Below are 22,969 nucleotides of genomic sequence, written 5' to 3'. Positions count from 1 at the left end.
GCATAATTAGCTTTTCGCGATTGCTCGGTTAGGCAAGTAGCAAATTAGCGGTGCCCCACACTGCTGATTTAGTCGGAAAGCCACGTTGGAGTATTATCTGTCATTGCTCATTTCGTTTGACTGAATCGTACACCGCCTTGAAGTCCACAAGCAGATGATGAGTCTGCACGTTGTACTCCCTGAACTTGTCTAGTAACTGACGCAGGGTAAACATCGTTTCTATCGTTAAGCGAACCTCACAAAAACCTGCTTGGTACTCACCAACCAAAAATTCCGTTAAAGGTCTCAGTCTACAGAACAGGATACAGGATATTAGCTTACCCAAGTACTAGAGATGGTCGGGTCTCGGGTTTTCAGACCCGAAACCCGAAAAAAACCCGGGTCGGGTTCGGGCTTGACACTTTTACCAGGTGTCGGGTTCGGGTCGGGTTCGGGTTTGGCCAAAAAAAAATAATCGGGTTCGGGTCGGGTTCGGGCTTAGCGAAAAAAATAAGTCCGAGTTTCGGGTTTGGGTAATGAGAAACCGAACCATCTCCACATTCAGTTCTTGTAAAAGTATTATTTTAATATTATAAAATAAGCAATACTTTAATGATATTTAGTATGACTCAGATAGCAGCTACACTGGACTGGTTGCTTATTAGACGGTTTAGTGTTTACAGATTTAAATCGAGTTTAGACTAAAAGTTATATATTCCAGAATTCGTTAGTTGGATCATGTCATAACTGCGCCCAAACTAGTGATTGAGTGGACCGACAGAAGACTACAGTTGTCTGCTATCAATTGACCCATTGCTTTTCCGGTCTTCTCGCGAAAAATATTTGTAGAGTGAAGTCGGTATGTTTAGTGTTAAAATCAATCCCTTTTATGTTTGCTACCTTTAAACTAAGGTGCTAGTGCTTTAGACTAAGAACTAGCTTTCAGTTATTAGATACCGGTATAACATAATGAAACAAGATCCAACCATTTCAAAATCATTTTTCATGTAAATTTTTCTTTTCGCTTTTTACAGGTTTCATAGAAAACTCACGAGATATTCCCGCGAAAAGTAAAAGAAACGATCCTAGTGTATACATTAATTTTTTAGAATTTTCAATTCAGTTCCAAAAGAAAGGTGAAAATATAAAAATTAGGGTTCGGATCGGGTTTTGGTTTGGTCGAAAAAAAAATTCGGGTTCGGGTCGGGTCGGGTTCGGGCTTAGCGAAAAAAATAAATCCGGGTTCGGGTTTGACCAAAAATAAAATTTCGGGTTCGGGTCGGGCTCGGGTTTGACAGAAAATAAAAATTCGGGTTCGGGTCGGGTCCGGGTTCCAAGGCAAAAAAATTTTCGGGCCCGGGTCGGGTTCGGGCTTGGAAAATATGAAACCCGACCATCTCTACCAAGTACCACATTTCTACCACATTAAGCTGAAATAAACTAAATAAAGCTGACTTTTTGATTATTTTTTATTGGCTGGTAAACGGCTTGGTAATGCGTACCATCGGTGCCTTGTGCACTGGGCATAAAATAGACCCCACAGTGGTTCACAGCCTCTTACCTAGCAACTCCTATCCCTACCACCTCGTGGTACCAGCCGGGATACGAGCAACCTCGGTGGAGATCGGGTAACCAACCCCGGTGGAAACCAAGGTCGTATGCTGACAGGGAAGGAGGGCTCCTTCGAGCTACGTTGGCCCTCCGGCGATACTGTGGGGTTGGTTGCGGGCTTTGCAAGCCTGAACCGCTAAAAAAAACAAAGCAATGGACTCCGTAAGTAATAATAATAACTCAAATCGGAACAATCGGCAAAGACCCAGGCGACGAAAACGGACTAGCGATTGGAAATTAGGAACATGGAACTGTCGGTCTCTAAATTTCCTCGGAAGTACTCACGTGCTTTCTAAAGAAATGAAGAGCCACAAGTTCGACATCGTAGCGCTGCAGGAGGTATGCTGGAAAGGAACGATGGTACGTACGTATAGAGATGGTCATACCATCTACCAGAGCTGCGGCAACACACACGAGCTGGGCACAGCTTTTATAGTGACGGGCGAGATGCAGAAGCGGGTGATCGGGTGGTGGCCGATCAACCCCCGAATGTGCAGATTAAGAATCAAGGGTCGATTCTTCAATATAAGCATAATTAACGTGCACAGCCCTCACTTCGGAAGTACCGATGATGACAAAGACGAATTCTACGCGCAGCTGGAGCGTGAATACGACCGCTGCCCAAGACATGATGTCAAAATTATCATCGGGGACTGTAATGCTCAGGTTGGTCAGGAGGAGAAATTCAAACCGGTGATTGGACGGTTCAGCGCCCACCCGCAAACGAACGAAAACGGCCTAAGACTTGTCGATTTCGCCGCCTCCAAGAACATGGCCATACGTAGTACCTTCTTCCAGCATAACCTCTACCATCGGTACACCTGGAGATCAAGCCACCAGACAGAATCACAAATCTACCACGTTCTGATAGATGGTCGGCACTTTTCAGACATTATCGACGTCAGAACCTATCCGGGCGCTAACATTGATTCGGATCACTAACTAGTGATGGTAAGGATACGTCAAAAACTATCTGTTGTGAACAACATACGACACCGCCGCCCGCCACGGTATAATCTAGCGCGACTGAAGCAACCGGAGGTCGCCGAAGACTACGCGTTATCTCTCGAAACCGCGCTGCCGGAAGAGGGTGAGCTGGATGAAGCCCCTCTTGAGGACTGTTGGAATGCCGTGAAAACAGCGTAGCGGAGAACGTCCTAGGCGGTGTAGCACCGAATCGACGCAACGAATGGTTTGACGAGGAATGCCAGCAGATATTGGCTGAGAAGAACGCAGCGCGGGTACAAATGCTGCGTAGAGCCACCCGTCAGAATGTGGAGCGATACAAACAGAAGCGGAGACAGCAAACCCGACTCTTCAAGGAGAAGAAGCGCCACCAAGAGGAGAAGGAGTGCGAAGAACTCGAACAGCTGTACCGCTTTCACGACACACGGAAGTTCTATCAGAGACTCAACGGATCTCGCAAAGGCTTCGTGCCGCGGGCCGAAATGTGCAGAGATAAAGAAGGAGGTATCTTGACTGACGACCGTGCGGTGATCGAAAGGTGGAAGCAGCACTACGATGAACACCTGAATGGCGTGCAGGTGGAAGCCCATGATAGCGGAGGAAGTGACCACATTGATGCAGCAAGCGACGAAGATGTGCCACCCCCATCGATAAGGGAAGTTAAAGAAGCCATCCAGCGGCTGAAGAACAACAAAGCAGCGGGAAAGGATGGCATTGGAGCGGAACTTATTAAAATGGGCCCGGACAAGTTGGCCGGCTGTCTGCATCAACTGATTGTCAAGATTTGGGATACGGAACGGCTACCGGAGGAGTGGAAAGACGGGGTTATCTGCCCTGTCTACAAGAAAGGTGATAAGCTGGATTGTGAGAAAAATAAAGAAAATAAAGATCCTCCAGAAGTGCCGCGAATTTCGAGTCCCCACGCACCACCTGTCCATCGATTTCAAAGCCGCATATGATAGCGTAAACCGACAAGAGCTATGGGAAATTTTAGACGAAAACGGCTTTCCGGGTAAGCTTACTAGACTTATCATGGCTACGATAGATGGGATCCAGTGCTGTGTAAGAATCTCGGCTGGATTGTCGGACCCATTCGAATCTCGCAGGGGACTTCGACAAGGAGATGGTCTTTCCTGCCTGCTATTCAATATTGCGCTTGAAGGTGTTATAAGGCGAGCGGCGATCGAAATGCGGGGCACGATTTTCAATAAATCCAGTCAATTTATCTGCTTTGCTGACGACGTGGATGCTGTCGACAGAACATTTGAGGCGGTGGAAGATCAGTACACCAGACTGAAACGCGAAGCAGAGAAGATTGAATTGAAGATTAATACGTCTAAAACGAAGTATATGCTGGCGGGCGGGACCGAGCGCGACAGGGCTCGCTTGGCCAGTATCGTGGTAATCGACGGGGATGAGTTCAAAGTAGTCGACGAGTTCGTATACCTTGGCTCGCTGGCAACAGAGGACAACAATACCAGCCGTGAGATTAAAAGACATTTTATCAGCGGAAGTCGGGCCTACTACGGACTCCACAAACACTTGCGGTCGAACTATTTGAGCCCCCGTACAAAGTGCACACTGTACAAAACGCTAATTAGACCGGTTGTCCTCTACGGGCACGAAACGTAAACACTGCTAGAAGAGGACCTACGAGTACTCGGAGTTTTCGAACGGCGGGTGCTAAGAACCATCTTAAGTGCAAGAGAACAGTGTATGGAGGCGAAGAATGAACCACAAGCTCGCGCGTCTCTACGGCGAACCAAGTATTCAGAAAGTGGTTAAAGCTGGACGGATACGTTGGGCAGGACATGTTGCTAGAATGCCGGACAACTATCCTGCAAAAATGGTTTTCGCATCAAATCCAGTAGGAACAAGACGAAGAGGGGCACAGCGAGCGAGGTGGACCAGGTGGAGCGAGATCTGGCGAGCACTGGGTGCCCGCGGAACTGGAGATCAGTTGCCATGGACCGAAACAGATGGAGAAATTATACTGCGCAGGCCTTGTCATAAGACGTTAGGCCAATTAAGTAAGTAAGTAAGACCCTTTTAAGGACCACGGACGGATTAAATGAAGGTTAAATGAAATTTTTCTAAATCTGAACTTTGCTTTTATAATTGTAAATTACCTTTCATGTTAAAATTTTTAGTTAATCGTACCTAAAACGCCATATACATGTCTCTTTTGTGGCACTCGCCTCAAACTGAAATGTATGATAAATGTATGATATTCAGATTTAGCCTGAAACACAGACAAACAGACGAGGCACTCGCGTTAGTTCCATCGTCCAATCAAAAACCACTCATTTTTCAAAAAAGCATGTTTCGCAACATGGATACAACGCGGCGCGCGAGTGTTACTTCGAGTTTTCAGTATAAAACCATACAAATGTAAAAATCCTACAGCATAAAACCCTGCAAATGCAAGCTACTCGGCGACATGCATAACAGATGGTGCTAGTGTGCAACCAAAATGTGTAGGACGATGGTTTTTAAAGGATTTTCTTCTATGCGTCATGTCAGTTCGTCAGTGCCTAAAACATATACTTGAAGCTCAAGTGCCTGTTGTAGTGAGTCATGCAGGGGGCAATGATACTCACAGATATTCATGGCAGAAATGCCGTTTGCATTAGTCCTCGATTTAATGATGTAACATGTTATCAATACAACACGTGTTATATAACATAGTCCTACGTCACCCTTTCGTGCAACCATTAGGACTGTATACCTTGTAGTTTTTTTTGTAAAGGAAACCACACTAAACATATGGTGTGTCTAACTGTCGTCCCTGCTTATGAACCATGCTTCACATAATGAAGAAAATGCATGGGGTTTGACCTTGAAACTTTACATACATTTTCACTATTAAGCGTATAAAAGATTGTCATAAGTATATTACTATAAAATTGATGGATATTTTATCTATCTAACGACATATTAACAGTTATGTTTCGTTCAGTAGTATAGTAGCTATTAGCATTTAAAATCTTTCATTGAAACGTTCTACTTCTACTTCTACTTCTACTTTCGTTTTCACAAAGTACTACCCGATATAGTAAACAAAGATGTAGTCCTACGTCAAAAGATGGGTCAAAGTGAACAATTATACCAATTTTGGTTGAAATCGAAGGTAGTCAATTGCTATTTTTTAGATTTGCTCGGACTCTTGAGACGTTACAGTGTTTTTCCTACTAAACCCATTGCAAGTATAACTATGAACGGCAGATTATTCACTGTACACCAGATTACACCGTTGGTTTCCCAACATTTTAAATCCCGTGAGCGTCTTTCTGAAAACTAGATTTGCATAACCATCACTTGAGCAAACCATCCGCCTAAAGAGACATCCAGTTGCACTCGTCCCACAGCAGAAACTGGCTCAAAAGCCACAGGCCACCTCTGAATAAACATTTTTAATTTCGAAACAATTTCTCAACCGACAGCCGTATTGTTTCTAGCGTCCCCTTACGTGCAGCTCCACCGCGCGCCGCCGGTGCGACAATCTCTTTCGGAGGAAAATTTTACTGCCCCATGCTTGCCGTGTGCATACGTGATAGTGAAAGCTGAAAGCACTTCTCCGATGGTCACAGAAAGCGCAACTTTTACACTGTGCCCCAGAGAGACACATGTGCAAACACCAGTCCTGCTCCTGCTAAACCTCCTATGAAAAAGTGCTAGACAAACTTTCCCGAGTTGGCCGACACTCCCCATTTTGCCTTTCCCGACATGATAGGTTTCACGTGCTTGCGTGTTCACTTGCTTGCTGTGTGTTCCGAGGAGCACCCGCCAAGAAGTCAACCGGTTTGAAGGATGCTCAGCTCTCCAAAAAGCATGAGATTAGCAAACAAACCACTTATTTAGACGTTCCACTGCAGCAGCACCGCAGCACCGGGTCGTCGGTCGGTCGGTGGATTGTCCGCGCGCTATCACTAGAGTGGCAAAACATTGTCAGGACATTTGTTTTGTGTCATGAATTGTTTGGCACTCGAAACAATTTCACGGGCTTTGTACTACGAAGGTGTTTACTAAAATGCTGCCAGAGCAGCAGCTAGAGGTGCCGGCGGTGTTAAGCTTGACCGGCAAAAGTTTTCCTCGTTGAATGTACCGGTACACTACAGACTATAGGTACCTACACACAGTTTTATTGACACAATTTATTGCTCCGCAGATCCCCCTCTCGTACTGGAATGTGTTTTTCCGTTTTTTGTTTATTGTGGATGCGGTGCGGTTCTGGTTTGCCTCGGATGTCAAGATAAATCTTTCGGTCGGGTTTATTTGAACATTGAACTTAGTATTTCCTGTCGCTGGAATAGGAAGAATAGAGGAAAATCGGTCAATAATGGATTCGCAGAATCGCTCAGATGGATCTAAACAATAATATTTAAGTTGCAATAATAAAATTCTACATCTGATAAACTCTCAACCTTTTCTTCGCTTTCAGACTCAACTCATTGGATCGCAAATTATTCAAGCATGGAGAAAACTTGGCAGCAACGTTCCTTAAATTCTAGACAAATTATCCGCTTATCCGTAATATTGTCCACCATATACGACACAACAAACAATAATAACCAGTCATTGGAACTGTAAAACAGAACAGACCAGGAAGCGGCAAACCCTGCGGCGGAATCCCGCAACCGGTTGCGTATCTTCATGTGGAATACGGGACGCCGTCGTAGCCATTCCGATGTTGCTGCTCACCATGATGATGTATCAATGCTGCATTATTGCACTAATGATAACTCGCTCGATACCGACGCATCAGTCTTCAGCATCGTCCTCGTTAGCCGACTCGCATCCGCTTCCGTCGACAATGCAGACAGATGACAGGACGTCCGTGCGGCAAACTGATGATCGTAGTAGTGCTATCGGTAGCGACGGACAGGACAGCAAACAGGAGCGAATAGAGTACAAGACTAACAAGGCTAGCGGCAGCCGAAATGCATTGGATGACATCGAAAAAGGCGATTCCGTAAAACAGCGAACACAACCAGGTGAGTTTTCATTAGTTTTCATTTGAGTGACTGACGACACGTTGCTCACTAATTTTCAAGCCACAGCAATGAACGTGTTGAAATAGCCCAGCCCGAAAATTATCGTGATAATCTTTAACAAATTTCGAATGGAAAATAAAGTCTAAAAAGTACGCTTAACTTGATATTTAATATTCTCGTTTTAATTGGCTATCAGTCATTTCTACGAGACACAAACACTTGACAAAGAGCAGACAGTATTCAATCCCTGAAGAAGACTGAAATATACAGTTGAAACGTTGGAAAGATTACAAAATCCGTTTTACTATCAATAGACTAACAGCTAATTAAAACGAGAATATTAAATTTTTCAATCGACAGAACAAATTCTTGATATTTAATCTGCAGAATTGTATAGCAGTATAGAGTCAATTACGCTTATCCGGATCTTATCTTAAATAAACACGTAAATCGCTTCCAAAGCAGTACGTATATACTTATTGTGCGTAAAATACGATTTTGTTAGATATACATCCATGGAAACGCAAGCTAAGAATTTTCTTTCAATCAAAAGCTTTCCTAGTTTAGACTTAACACCGAACTATGAAGTTAACAATTTTGTGATTTCCTAAAGCAACGACCTGAAATTTTATTAACACTGGATAATAAATTTGGTTAAGAAAAAACTGAAAAATGAATCATATTTTTAGAGGTTTCAGAATCATTTCTATACCTCAACAGCATATCTGACTGGACTCAGACATTTGAATGGTTTTAAATATCTATTTAATTCGCCGAAAAGAGGTTTCGCAAAACACACGAGTTGACCGGTGTAATCTATTCGCCCGTTGCCATGATAAAATAAAGGCAAACATAAAGCTCGACCCGACGCGGCACAGTCGCCGCTGCCCCCGTGCATTGCCAACCGGCTGGACCAAATGTAATATGCCATCAGTCCGATTCGGGGGACATGTTGAGCTTCTTCTCCACGACCGACGACGGTAGCGATTGCTTTTTGCAATCGCCATCTCACAGACAGATCTAAACTAAGCCAGAGGAGACAAAAAGAAAGAAAAAACGGAAAACCCAAATATGGAGCATCGATGAGCATCGAGCAACCGAGCGATCTCCAAACGGACCGAAACGATGGGCGACAGGCCACCGTGTTGGACTCCAACGCCATCGGCGCCTGGCCGCGCCGCCCGCGTTCTGCTGCGCTCAGTAGCTATCAGCATAAAACCGAACGGATAATCAAATGTCTTTCGGAACATTAAAGAGGATGGGCAGCGCTATCCGGGAAAAAGCAACGCCGAGTAATTTATGTTATTGCTAGGCAGCTAGGAAGGAATAACGCTAGGCAAATAAACATCCTCGATATCTTAAATAATCCAGATAAGAAGCAATCAAATTTTATTGATTCAGGAATGCTTCTCAGAGCCAGTGATCTCATATTGCACATAAATGGAACGGAGCGGATCCTAATTTTGTCGAATGATTGAGCGAGTTTGCATGCATATAGTATTATAATGCAAAGGCTGGGAACTGGATCAGTGCGAGATTGAATTTGTTGCAAATTGGAATGAAACGGGATCCGAGCTCTATTTCAATTTACAGAATTGAAAATCCAAATCATTTTTATATTGTACAAAATTATTCAATTTACATTTTCTGTACCCTAACAACAAATCAATAACAACAACTCTATTATCCGGTAAGCTTCATCTTACGGTAAGCGATTTGGGAGTTTTGTCCCCTTCATCCGGTTCTTGATCTGTCCAATCGCCTCTATCACCAGTGTTTCTACCTCTTCCAGTGATAACGCGACATCATTAGCAAAGCCAACGATAATCACGTCCTTGGCAGCTTCGGGTTCAATACACCGTTGGTCCGAGGCTAAAGTCTTGCGGAACTCTCGCCATAATATTCAGCGTCTTCCTTCTCCCTACGGTCTTGTAAACAAGCACCCGGTTCGGTTCTGTAACTCGTCAAAATTCTGCACAGATATCCCGGGATCTGCATTCTACGCAGCGTCTCAGCAACGACCTCCCAGTAACGCTGAGGTAATTTTTACGTCGATCATAACATATGCCGTTGTCCTCACAATATCCTCTTCGTTTCTGTTCGGACGATCTATCGGCTCACTTTACCATTGTCCGATTCTTTTTATTTAATTTCCAGGTTTCGTATTCTACTAAGACTCTCCAAAAACTTCAGTTGTTCAGAAGTATCTTCTCCTGGAGTCTTTCTCATGTATCCAGCAAACATATCGGCCTATCTGACCCTAAGTCCCACGCAGGCTTTCCTGACCACATCAGCAGCACTAGCTTCTGGATCTTCCACCTATTCGACATGCTACCTTTATCCAGGTATTTCTACAGAACTGTTCTGAACATATTCGCGAACGCATCGCTGCCTTCAGGGTCACGTTAGGGATTCCATCCGGACCGGACGCCTTCTTGAACTTCAGCCGTCTAGTCAGTAGTTCATCTTTGGAGACTTACAAACCGTCAGCGTTGTCCATGTCTTCTGTGCCGTACGGTGCTAATGACCAAAGTCTCTCCACGGTAGCCATCAGCTTATCTGGGGACAGCTTGCTGGCTGTCGCAGGTTGTTTAACTTTCGCCACTGCAATGCAGCCCAGGGGTGGGCGACAACTAGCGCGAAGGTTGTTAAGTATCTCGTTTCATCAGTAAGCTGGGCGCCGCGCGCTTCGCGGCTCCGGTTTTCTCTGCATGGTAGCATCACATTGCCTTGCTAACATATCCGTCAACTGATGCGCATTCAGGAGCGATCCTCTACTGTTCCGGAGTGCCTCAACGAAAAGATTTTTGGCAAAGGTCGTCGTTTTCTACTTCCTAATATCGCCGAAATCCACCGGCTGATGGCATATTTAATCACATGGTGATCGTTATGGTTATACCCTTCACAGGCACCCTAGTTCATGTTCGGCATCAAAGATGAGCTGCAAAAAGTGACATCAACCGTCTTTATAAAAAAATGCTATCGGTACCTATGTTGAATAGTAGAAATACCAGCATAACCAGAGCTTCCAACAAACCCTCTGGCGTTAGTATGTCTGCTACCTCACTCCACATCCATCGGGTGCTGGGTCTGCCACGATGTCCACGGCCTCTTCCTGGTTCTGACCACTCTTTCACCGGGCATTCTGGTCACGTGCCCAGTTTTTGTGTACTTGATACAACTGCATCACACTCCGTTTTCCATTTTGGCATCAAGTAGCATTTTACGCTCGAAGCACTCGTCGGTCAGCTTCCTTTACCGTCCATTATTAATGTCCGTCCAGGGCCACCGGACGGGTTAGTGTTCTGTAGAGCGCCAGTTTTGTGCGAATTTGCAAACTACGGAACTTCAGCTGGCTACGTAATCCGTAGAAATGTTGTTTCGTCGTTTCACTTCGCGGCTTACATCGCTCATCGCTGTCACATGTCACGAGTGTACCAAGGTATATGAATTCCTCAACTATTTCACATCGTTCCCCATCCAGCTCTACCTTGGCACCAACACCGTTTGGACTCCCACATTCCCTGCCAGCAACCATGTACTTCGTTTTGGCGGTGTTAATGGTGAGTCCCAATCTGGCTGCTTTCCGTTTAAAAGGTCTAAAGGCCTCTTCCACTGCTCTACGGTTGATTCCAATAATATCTACGTCTCGTTCCTTTCTACGATTGCTCTTCGTATTGCACCTTCCAAGGCAATGTTGAATTGCAAGTTAGAGAGTGCATCCCCTTGCTTCAGTCCATCCAACGTCACGAAAGCGGCTGATGTCTTACTCGCTATTTTGACACATGATTTGGAACCATCCATCATCTCACGAATCAGCGTAATTAGCTTCGTCGGAAAACCACGTGCTAGCATTAGCTGCCACAGCTCATTTCGTTTGACTGAATCGTACGCCACCTTGAAGTTCACAAAGAGATGATGAGTACTCGCCGACGAAGGACTCCGCTGGCAGTCTCAGTCTACAGAACAGGATACAGGTAAGCACCTTACAGGCAGAATTAAGCAATATAATGCCTCATTAGTTTTTACACTTGAAACGACATCCTTTTTTGATGTCATTCCACCGCTGCTCCTCCGGCATTTGTTCTTCCTACAATATGCTGTCAATGATACGGTGGATTGCTTCGCACAGCCGCTCGCTTCCCGCTTTTAGAAGTTCAGCCGGGATACCGTCCTTCCCAGCAGCCTTACTGTTTTCAGCTGGCACCACAGCTTGGCCATCGCTCACAATTTGTATCCTGTTTCTGATGATCTCCGTGTTCACCTCTCCATTCCATAACATCTGAAACTGCTTCTTCTACTTGGCTACTAGCACCGTTTTGTCAGTAGGCAGGTTGCCAGCACTATCATTGCACATCAACAGACAAGCACAATTCCTGCTCCTCACCGTTTTGTAGAAACTCCGTTTGTCGTTGCCACCGAATCTCTCATCTGTGCCGGTAAGCATGTGCTCTTCGTACTCGCGTTTTACAGACGGTGGATTCTTTTCCGTAGCTCTGATCTTTCTATACCTTTCTCTGTTCTGACGTGTAGCCGCAGTGAGCATGCGACTTCTGACCTGAGTCTTCTCATCTGTCACTCTCTAGCATTCGGCATCAAACCAATTGTTACGCTGTTTTCCACGCATCGTGCTTTCCACCTTTCTTGCAGTAGTTTTAATGGCACCATGGAGGTTCCTCCACAGCCCACTTATGCCTTCTCTTTCTTCCTTCTGTTCTGCGATTGGTTGATCAAGCTTTCTGGCGTATTCCGCTGCCACGCCATCTACCATCAAACGCCGATGTTGAAACGTAGCGTCCTCTCAGTGCGCGCATTCGCTGCGTTTGACAACCTTACGAGAATCTTACACACGACGAGATAGTGGTCAGATTCGACATTTGGATCCTCAAAAAGGCCATACATCGATGACATCCAAAAAGTGTTGACCATCAATCAAGACATGATCGATCTGAGAGCTAGAATCCATATTTGGATGCCTCCATGTATGTTTCCGAATATTCAGACGTGGAAAGTAGGTGCTACAGATGGCTATTTCTCTGGCTGAGACGAAGTTTATGAGCCTCAGACCATTACCATTGATCGAGAGATGAAGGCTATGTTTTCCAATGGCAGGACGGAAGAATTCCTCATCCTCCCGGTCTGTGAATTTGCATCTCCGATGATGATGTTCATGTTTTCCCAAGCAGCAATGTAGGTTTTATTGTACTCTTATGGTGGTCTTCAAAAATCATAAGAGAGTAATAAAATCCAAAATATTACTTGGGTTGTTACGGACACTCCTGATAGGTGCTCTCGAGTCTATCATAGAACTCGTCCTTAGCATCAGTAGATTTATCATTTATCGATGTGTATACGTTGATTGGGCGTAAAATTGTAAAATTAGTTGTAAAATTTGCCCTTAACCGTTATGTGTGCGACAAAAAAAACACCTTTAGCAGGGCGACAAGGGTACAACATCAACAATTTTAAACCGATTTTGATGAAATAGGTGTCATTTGATTCGTCAATTTATCTAGTTTTTTTATTATTTAAACTTTGGCCATTAAAAGACATACGGGGCCCGAAAATCCGGAATTCCGACAGAGTGTCCGCTGTGAAGTGGAGAACTGATTGTATTGCAGGAACATTAGTCACGCGGATATCAAAACTCTAGAAATTCATACAGTGAACTATTTCATACAATGAGATGAATCAGGTTGGTCATTCCGAAGCAGGTGCTAGTGGGGCCATGGGTGGTCAGTCAAGCATTGGAAGTAAAACCTAGCCATATGGGTATCAAAGTTGTTGGAATTAGTTCGGTAGGTGATATTTTTTACGTTTCGATGTATTTTGATTGTTTATTTCGAAAATGGCTTCTATGGGGTCACAGATGAAACCGTAGGATTCAAGATAATGCTTAGCATTATCGGAACAGTTCACAACGTAGAACCATCCGTTGTACATTTGGAACCAGTTCCGAAGTTATCAATCAGTACTAAGCTGGCCATATCGGCACAAAACATCTAAAAGATCCGCTAAACCAATTCTAATATTGGCTTAGGCACCTAGCTGGCCATCTGTAACCCTACAGGAACCCAATTCTGGAATGGCCAATGCGATCTAAAGTGACCAGTTTATATCATTAGGTGAAAAAAGGGACCACAATGTCAAGTTCAAAGCTAATAGCTTTGCTGGAAGCTGATATTCTTTCAAAACAAGCGGCTTCTCACCTTTTATTGGTCGTTGCTCCGGAATTGCCGATTCCCGGGAGCTACTTGTCATTTTATAGCCAAACGCTTTATCTAATCAAAACTACATAAATTTACGAATCAAATACCACTGGTTTCATCCAAATCGGTTCAAAATAGCCAAAGTTATGAACATAACAAATCATGGGTACCCGGGTACCCTTGTCGCCCTCCTACGTAATAAAAAAATTCAAGTGACCAAATTACCTCAGTTACTTAAGATCAACGAGTTTTACGATGTCGCAAAATTTCTATAACGTATGTTTTAAATTGAATGAGTTATAACTATTTTAAAACTGAAAAGGTACCCGGGTACCCTGTCGCCCCAGCAAACCAGATATCGTATATTCATGTCGAGATTTAATCTTATATAAATGGATATCACATCGGACTAGTATAAATGTACACATGTTGTAAGCACATTGTGTAAATTTCATCGTATGTAATGCACACGATGATGGATATACGAATTAATAGTAAAAATCGTAAATAGCTCGAAAGATAATCGGGTTATGCTTAGCGAATATCGCATATGACGATTTCTTAGATTTAGTTACCAACAATGGCTATTATGAAGATGTAATCTTATTTAATTACAGTTTTCATCGGATTATGTTTTGCAAAATGTCTTATATGACATCGTTTTAGATTTATATACAAGCAGTGATAATCATGAGATTCTAGGTGCATTAAAATATGATTTGCATCAAAACACGTTCAAATTTATTGTTATTTCTTTACAACAAAAACAACAAAATAGAGAGATTTCAAGGATACGTTCTTAATGCAGATTTGTCAACCAAAAAAATTAACGGTTTCTTCGCTTTTATTTTAAATTTAAATATCTATTTATTTCTTTTGTTAAAATTGAACTTATTTTTATTGTGGCGAAATATTCAAAAAACTATTATCTGGTTTGAAAACCTTTTACAATTACCTTTTTAATTATTTTAAAAATGTTAATAATTCAAATAAGCCCGCCTAAATATTAAGCAGCAAGCATATAATGATTAAGACATACTGACAAGACAATAAAAGATCTTTTTGAAAAAGCACTCTTTGAGGAGTTTGATTGTTTTTAGCACATTAAAACTACGTAACGTAACGTTTTACAAATTAAAAATGTTAAAAGGAGAATTTCATAATTTTTTATATATTTCTCTGATAGGTAAGTGAACGAACGGAAATCTTAAAATTTACCAAGGAGAGTATTTTTCAGAACTGGGCAAGTCTATATGATAATCCGCTAATCTAAATGCCTTAATATCAGTGCATCTTATGACTTTTCAGAAGAAATGCAAATGTTAAGTGGAATTGGAAAAAGACATTCAACATTAAATTGGTACAGTACAAAATAATGTTTGATGCTTATTGTTGTAAGTTGTATTGTTGAGCTGTCCTATAGCATCTAAATGTTCAGCATTCTATTTTAAATAACTTTTAATTTCTTTTTAAGAGTTTCTGAAATAACAGACAACATTTTTGTACTTGAGCTTTAATAATATTATCTCCATGTAATCAAATATGAATATGCATATAACGTATTCTAATGTATATTTATAACAATCTGTACCACGGAAAGCTAACAAAGCACCTGCATATCATTCCATGAAGTCAGCATTATCATTAAAATAAACGATCAAATGCAAACTTATTTACGACACTGTAATTCAGTCACAATTGACACAAATTCGTATGTCGGATGAGAATAAATCAAATTACATGTTCAATGCATCAGATAAAAGATCTCATTGCTTACATGTACGATGACTTCGGCTTAAGATGTGCAAAAATATCATTAAGGTACTGATGTACCAGTAGCTTAAAGGTAATGAACAAATACTGCGGTACGGGTGATTCTTGGTTCTAAACCAGGTGAGTACAGCTTTGTTTTAAATGATATAGACAAAAAAGTTAAATATTGTGACAGGTCGGTAAAATCTGGAAGTTTATGAAAAAAAGCTTTCAGCAAAGCTTTTACTTTTTTGTCTCATCAACTTTCAGGGCGAATATTTGGCTATAAATAGCCTGCTCTGTATGCAATTTTTGACACTTGCCGTTTACCACATGGGGAAAGGCGAAGGGTAGAGTAGAAATATTATCGTAACTGTGTCGAAATGCAATCCAGTCAATCGGCTCAGTCGTATAAACTGTTTTGTTTTATCGGCATTTCAATTATTCTGAAGAACTAAATCATGTATATCGCTTCCACTTTTGCATGTATATGCCGTTTCTGCGCATGATATATGATTTGATAAACCTTATATGCTGACGTTTATCTCATTTAGAATTAAGTTATACAGACCAAAATGTTTGCTGGGGCACACATAACGGTTAATTTTCAACACATATATACGATTAACTACGAGCCTTCATCAGTTAGGCGGTGAGTTGCTTTCCCAACATTACGAAACCGACTCCATATTCTGTCTTTATACCGCAACAGCAGATGTGATATTTGAAAAAAGTGCCTGCAATAGGGACTACTGTGCGGAAATCTCTTTTTCCGGAATTTGGCCAACGAGCTTTCTGAATAGCAGCGATCTGCAGCGCACCCAGTAGCAAAGCAAAGCAAAGCCTAGGTGCTACATTCCGTAATCGAAACTTGACCTTCAGTTTTTATACGACAGACTTCGCAGCCAGCTGTTAGAGTACAGGGCAATTGCAGGGCCAGTTGCTACGATCCTATTGACTCTAACAGCCTCTCCCAGTCGAGATTCGAACATACGACGACTGGCTTATTAGACCAGCATCATACCTCGAGGTCAACTGGAAGGCCGTCCAGTATCAGGTGGAAATTCTCTATGGTCCATCTTGGGGTTCGTAACAGCTGCAAACAAAGATCCCGTTGATTTTGGCAATTAAGAAACCTTCGTACGAATTCGAAACCACCTCTTCGAAGGGGAACTCCCCCATTGCCTGTATTGCATTCATTGTTGCTCAATCTACTGCTCAGTTACCATTATCGTGTACAGCTCTGTAATTACTTACACATCGGTTTTGTTGCGGACTGCCACATCAGTTGTTGTGCTGTATCGCAATGATTAAGATTTATCTGGGTCGCCTCAATCACTGCTGGCTAGCCTACACATTTTAAATGCTGAGCATTGGAACCTCCCGTCGTGTGCTCATTTCCTTCTTCTTTTTGTATTGCAGGCACCTCGGCAGCTTGTAAAATAACCATTCTCACCGCATGTTCAGCACGATTTGGATTTATTCGGAAAACCAAATTTTTTCAGAAGCTTGGGCGCTACTACCGCCGAAGCTGGATTACCATCGGTACGTCGCCCAATTCACACTGTACCTTCAACGCACTCGACATATTTTCCTCCGTCCTTTGGACGGTATAGTCCAAAAAGGGTAAAAATATGTTAAAAACATGAGAAATGAGCAAAATGGGCCACTTTCCGATGACATACAGGAAAGGGGTTGGCACCACGCGATTCTCCGGAAAATTTTACATAAGATCACCTATATTTTATCAGCCTGCAGGCCGTATCTTGATTGCGTCCGTTTGTTGGTTCCTTTTTGCCCATAGTGCGCTGCTTTCGCCCTGGTACGGATCCTCTCTTTCGTTGGTCTATGCCTTCTTTTGCTCCTCTTCATTCCCAGGCGTGTCCCTCTCCCTTTAATCCGAAAGCGGGTTCAGATCTGGAGGTGCTCTTGGCGTCAGCAGTACTTCGGAAGTCTTCTTCATAGGTTCGCTTAGTACAGTCTCAGCCAAAACCCTTAGAAACTTTGACTCGCGTTCAGCTATGATCATAGCAGATTTAATGCTCATAACTAGCTACTTTATCTGCATATAAACGTTATGTCTGTCCTTGAGAAACTCATAAAGCTCATCGATCATCTCTTTCATCTCCACCATCCCATCTGGGTGTGTGCTACCACCGAGCTTTGATGTAAACATCTGGCTCAACAGAACCATGTTATTCCCTCTTTTCTGCTCTCCTGGAGGCTTGCAACTGCTGGTACTCGCTATTACAGAGACTATAGGTTACAGAGGCGACGAGGCACTTAAAATCCGCAAAGCTTTGCATCAAAACGGTGAGTTACCTTGATTTGTGATGGTGCTCTCTGTTTTGATTCAAAATTTAGCGGGTCATAAAAGGCTTATCGGTAACTAAACACAGGTCCCTGACAGGACGTCATGCTTTCGTAGCAATGGGTTGTATTCTCAGTCACCTTACTGGTCGACTGCTGGACTGCTCGATTGGTCAATGGGTTGACTAGACTGCTCGACTGGACTGGTCGATTAGACTGCTCGATTTGATTGCTCGACTGGACTGCTTAACTGAACTGCTCGACTGAACTGTTTGATTCGTCTGCTCGACTCAACTACTAAATTGGACGATCGACTTGACTGCTTGACTGAATAGCTCGATTTAACTGCTCGAGTGGACTACTCGACTTAACTACTCGATTCGACTGCTTGCCACATTTGCTTGACTTACCACTCGACCCGACTGCTCGACTTAACTGCACGATTGAACTGCTCGACTAGACTGTTCGATTCGACTGCTCGACTGGACTGCTAGACTGGACAGCATGATTCATCTGCTCGACAAAACTGCTCGACTCAACTGTTCCACTCGACTGCTCGAATAAACTGCTTGACTCAACTACTCGATTGGACTATTCGAATCGGCTGTTCGACTCAATTGCTCAACCCGATTGCTCGATTCAACTGCTCGACTAGATTACTAGATTTGATTGCTCGACTCAACTGACAGCTTGATTCAACAGCTCGACTTAGCCACTCAATCCAAGCTGCTCGACTCAACTGCTTGACTCAACTGTTTGATTTGACAGCTCGACTTTACTACTCGACTGGACTACTCGACTCGACTGCTCGGATCAGCTGCTTAACTGGACTACTCGACTCAACTGCTCGACTTGCCGCTTGATCCGATTGCTTGACTAAACCATTCGATTCAACTGTTCGACTCGAGTGCTCGACTAGACTACTCGATTCAACTGCTCGACTGGACTACTCGACTTAACTGCTCAATTAAGCTGCTTGACTGTACTGCTCGATGTAACTAACCGACTTGACTGCTCGACTCGACCACTCGATTGAACTGCTCGATCGGACTGCTTGACTGAACTTGATTTAATTGCTCGACTAGACTGCTCGACTTGACTGTTCGACTCGACTGCTCGACCCAAATCCTTGACTCGATTGCTTGATTCGACAGCTCGCCTCGCCTGCTCAACTCGATGGCTTGTCGCGATATGATATGGTCGGTGTTAAATCAGACCGGATCAAGTCGCAAAATTAAAAAAAAATGAGTTAATGACAGCAAACCATCAAGAATTTTTTAAGCAGCATTTTACTCTAATCAAACTACATAAATATTGCAAGCAGTCAGAAGTTTTTATTCAGTTGAATAAAATCCAATACGACCATAAAAACTATTTGTTTCAGTTTCCGGCTGACTCTTTTATGTACAACATCTTAGAGCTATGTTATGCAATACCAGAACTCAAAGAACTTATACAAAGATTAAACATCTTTGCAAACACAGGCCAATGGAATGTATCCGCAGTTTTCTGAATTCTGAACAGACATTATATTTTCCAGATCGTAAGATTCGGGCTCAACTAGTTAAATTATAACCGAACACTACAGCTGTAGCGCACTTTTGCAACACAGATATCAAAACCGCCTAGGTTTAAACTTCTCGCCGTAAAGAATCTGCAATCTGTTGAGGTGATAGACTTTAGTCAATTTTTCTGACACACTTCCCTAACACAGACATCAAATTGGCCTAGGTTTAATCGCGTTTGAAAGAAATTTGTTGGCACGAGGGGGCTTTATCACTCTTTCTGGGGTATTTCCCAAGCAGGGACATCAAAATGGTCTAGGTTTGATCGTGGTGTTGAGAAATCTTGTTGAGACGGGGAAGCTTTGTCACTTGTTTTGGCTAGCTTCCCAAGCACAGATATCAAATTGGTATAGGTTTACAGTAGTGACCCGATTTTGTCACCCCCATGATGAATTTAGGGGTGACAAAAACGGGACAGTGACAAAATCGGGTATTTTTTTAATTTTTTGCAGATAACTTAGAACGAACTACATATATTTCATTCTGATCACTTTTAGGACATTTCGCACTTCCTTCTACCTCTCTGTGGACATTTGTCACCTGTTCACAGCACAGCCCCACAGGTATGAAAACACGCGTTTTTTAATTGCGCAGAAACGGTTGATTATACTGGTTAACTATGTTCTGAGAAATTTCACAGCGTAAAAAGCTCTTTCTTGTGGTATAAACGATTCTTTGATTAACCCCCCTAGAAGTAAGATAGAAAATGTGTTTTTCAAGTAATAAGAGATAGAGAAAAACAATGTTCCACAAAATTGTTGAGAAGATTATTATAAAGAACTTTTCCAAAGAAAGTGACGTTCTAGCTATTATAGTTGTGGAGATATGAAACAACTTTTGTAGAAACTCCACGATAATCAACACAGTTCTTTTTAAAGTGTTTTAACACATTTGACATGTTTGAAAATGATTTTCAAACTAAGCTTTTGATAAACCAAAAGCGTGACAAAATCGGGTAAAATACGTGACAAAATCGGGGGTGACAAAGTCGGGTCAAAAACGTGACAAAATCGGGGGTGACAAAATCGGGGAGTGACAAAATCGGGTTACCACTGTATATCATCGTAAAGAATCTTCCAACCAATCACGAAGTGAGGATTTCCAGTTGGACAATGCTTCATTATTTTAAATTTTTCAATAGTACCTACTTTGAAATCAATAGGTTTAATTATTGATGTGGTGTGGATACCTAGAAGATTTGCCGATCGATTGGCATATGTGAATTTAATGAAATATAAACTCTCGTACCTAATTTTTGCAATAATGAACACAACTGCTTGTAATTGAATTGTGATTAGTTAGTGAAGGGATATCGGTGTTATTGAATCTGTCAATTCCAAAATCTTGCAGGTTCTCCACGGTCAGACTATTGTCACTGACCACACTGTCAAAATTTACCGTGAGTACAAGAATGTTGGAATTTATACGTGGCAGTCGCGCGTAAAAAGATATAAGTAATAATCCCATTTGCTTACTTAACTTACTTAAACAACTGATATAAAATCTATTAAAAACTTGATCGCTAGGCTATATGAAAAAATTTACACTAACACAGTGCGGCCTAGCAGTGCTAGCGTCTTTCTAAAATCTTGGAATAACCAAATGTAAACCAATGTGTAATTCAGATTGTTACTATTATTTTACATATTTAAGAAAACTCCCGATGCGATAAGACGAAGTTTGTAATAAAACGTAAGGAACATTTTCAAATAAAAATAAACTTATCCAGAGCTCATTTTTTTATAAATTTTATTTTCTTCTAAAAGGGTACAACCAAACTTTTCCAAATAGGATATATTGATCCGGTAAATCGTTTTCGAAATATACATTTTTCTAAATTGCGGATTTCTCTAAATTAGAATTCTTTACCTTATCTGTGAAATGATGAGCGATTCAAACGAGAATTATCATTCAAATCAATCGAGACTTTGTTGTCGTAGAAATTATGCTACCTGTCTAGCACGAGCACCTCGCAGTATCATCATCAAGTGTTTTCCCTGCATAATACATTGCCCTTCACTAGCAAGAGAGAATGCACGCCGCGCTCCAATCCGGTACGGTTTTATTTCCAATCCCACTGGGAAGCTGTTGAGCTCCGACCAGTTGGAAACCGTATTGGAATACTTTGCGACAGTTTGAAAACTTCCGCGCGTTTTCCCATCCATGTCCGGAAAAACCCTTTCAGCGTGCATCGTGCGTACCGGGATGACGATGATGATGATGATGATGAGTGCGTTTGCAGTAGGTACTGGTGACACTGGCTGCGGAAGGTTGAACCGCTACCACCACGGTCGCCGCAAGTATTTGTGATTTTAATTTGATAACTTTGTTGCAAACAATTTTAACAATTCAATTCCGAAGCGTCCGTCGTCGGGGCGCAGCTGGTTGCTGATGCCAAGGATAGAGAGTCCAATTTATTATACATACATATTTATACTTACAATTATAAGCCCTCGGTGGAACGAAACTCTGTCGTCTTCCTCTGGGGAGTTGGGAATTGTTTGCAAGTGCATATTTGCGAAATTAAATAGTTTATCGAGTATGTTTACTGTGCAGGATGGCCGGCTTAGACAAATTGAGAGAACGAAGTAAATTCATAATGATAGTATGGTTCGATGATTCCATTGGCATGCTGTCATTATTGAACCAACAATAAACACAAAGGATTATGTGTTATTATACGAGAAAAGTCTTTTCACAATCCTAATATTGTAACGAGGCAACTTCCATAGCAAATTCAATCGTCCTTTCAGGATATAAGGATAATCAAGCAGAAAATAGCCCCAACCAATAATATCATTCCGGCTGGGAACGTCTTGTTTCCGAAGAATTACTTCCTCAGCAGCACCATCAATCTTGCCGAAAGTTTTCCGTTCTTCCGCTTTTTCGACTGTCGGGCTGGATAAATTTCGCCACAAAGTAACACCGCACCGTAATAGCCCCGTGCCGCAGAAACTTTCGTCCGATCAACACGAGCTAACCAGCTAGCGAGCTGACGGCTGTGAGTGTATTTCTAATTAACAAGGTTGAAAACTCCTTAGGTCTATAATTCTTCATTAGTAACGAGCAGCAGGAAACGGATTATCGCTACATATGTAATCTGTTGGCTCCATTAGACTGCCGCTGGTGAGGAATGTTAATATTTTCAAAAACAATTACAGCTGGAAAATGGAATTGAACTTTATTCCCCCGAGCTTGTAAAGAATTTCCTTGTAAAAGCGAACCGCGAATAAATCAAGTTGACAGTTTTATCCATTTTCAATCCATCCAATTCTACAGAATTGGAACAGCCAATTTCTGAATCGATTGGCAGCCTAGCCGGTCTGACTTACTTTGACGCGGTATGCTTCGGGCATTCTGTTTGGAAGCAGACGCTTTAAAATTTTCCTATTTTCTTTATTTGCCTTTGGGTTAAGCGGTCGAGATTAAATGTATAAAGATAGACGAAACTTGGCTGAAGACTGTTTCGCCGCTTTGGATATCTTGTAAGAATTCTTATCAGTAAAACTTTGGAGTTTCAAGGTGAAAAACGACTGCCAGTCGACCTTTCAAGTGGTCTGGAAAATTACAACAGACTTACCGA

At 42.3% G+C, this 22,969-nt stretch overlaps 1 protein-coding gene across 1 annotated transcript in view; it reads left to right on the top strand.

Annotated features, from left to right (window-relative positions):
• The first annotated feature begins 7,291 nt into the window (after nt 1-7,291).
• Nucleotides 7,292-22,969, top strand: part of LOC128735519 (uncharacterized) — a 126,562-nt gene continuing 110,884 nt past the window's right edge. Inside the window, exons 1-3 of the mRNA XM_053830001.1 lie at nt 7,292-7,550; nt 9,531-9,589; nt 9,896-10,136. Of these exons, the coding sequence (XP_053685976.1) occupies nt 7,292-7,550; nt 9,531-9,589; nt 9,896-10,136 (559 nt within the window). The remainder of the gene's footprint in view (nt 7,551-9,530; nt 9,590-9,895; nt 10,137-22,969) is intronic.

Source organism: Sabethes cyaneus, chromosome 2, assembly GCF_943734655.1.
Source record: "Sabethes cyaneus chromosome 2, idSabCyanKW18_F2, whole genome shotgun sequence".
NCBI classification, from domain to species: domain Eukaryota; kingdom Metazoa; phylum Arthropoda; class Insecta; order Diptera; family Culicidae; genus Sabethes; species Sabethes cyaneus.
Note: the sequence above shows the minus strand (reverse complement) of the source record. Positions and strands in the feature narration are given on the sequence as shown.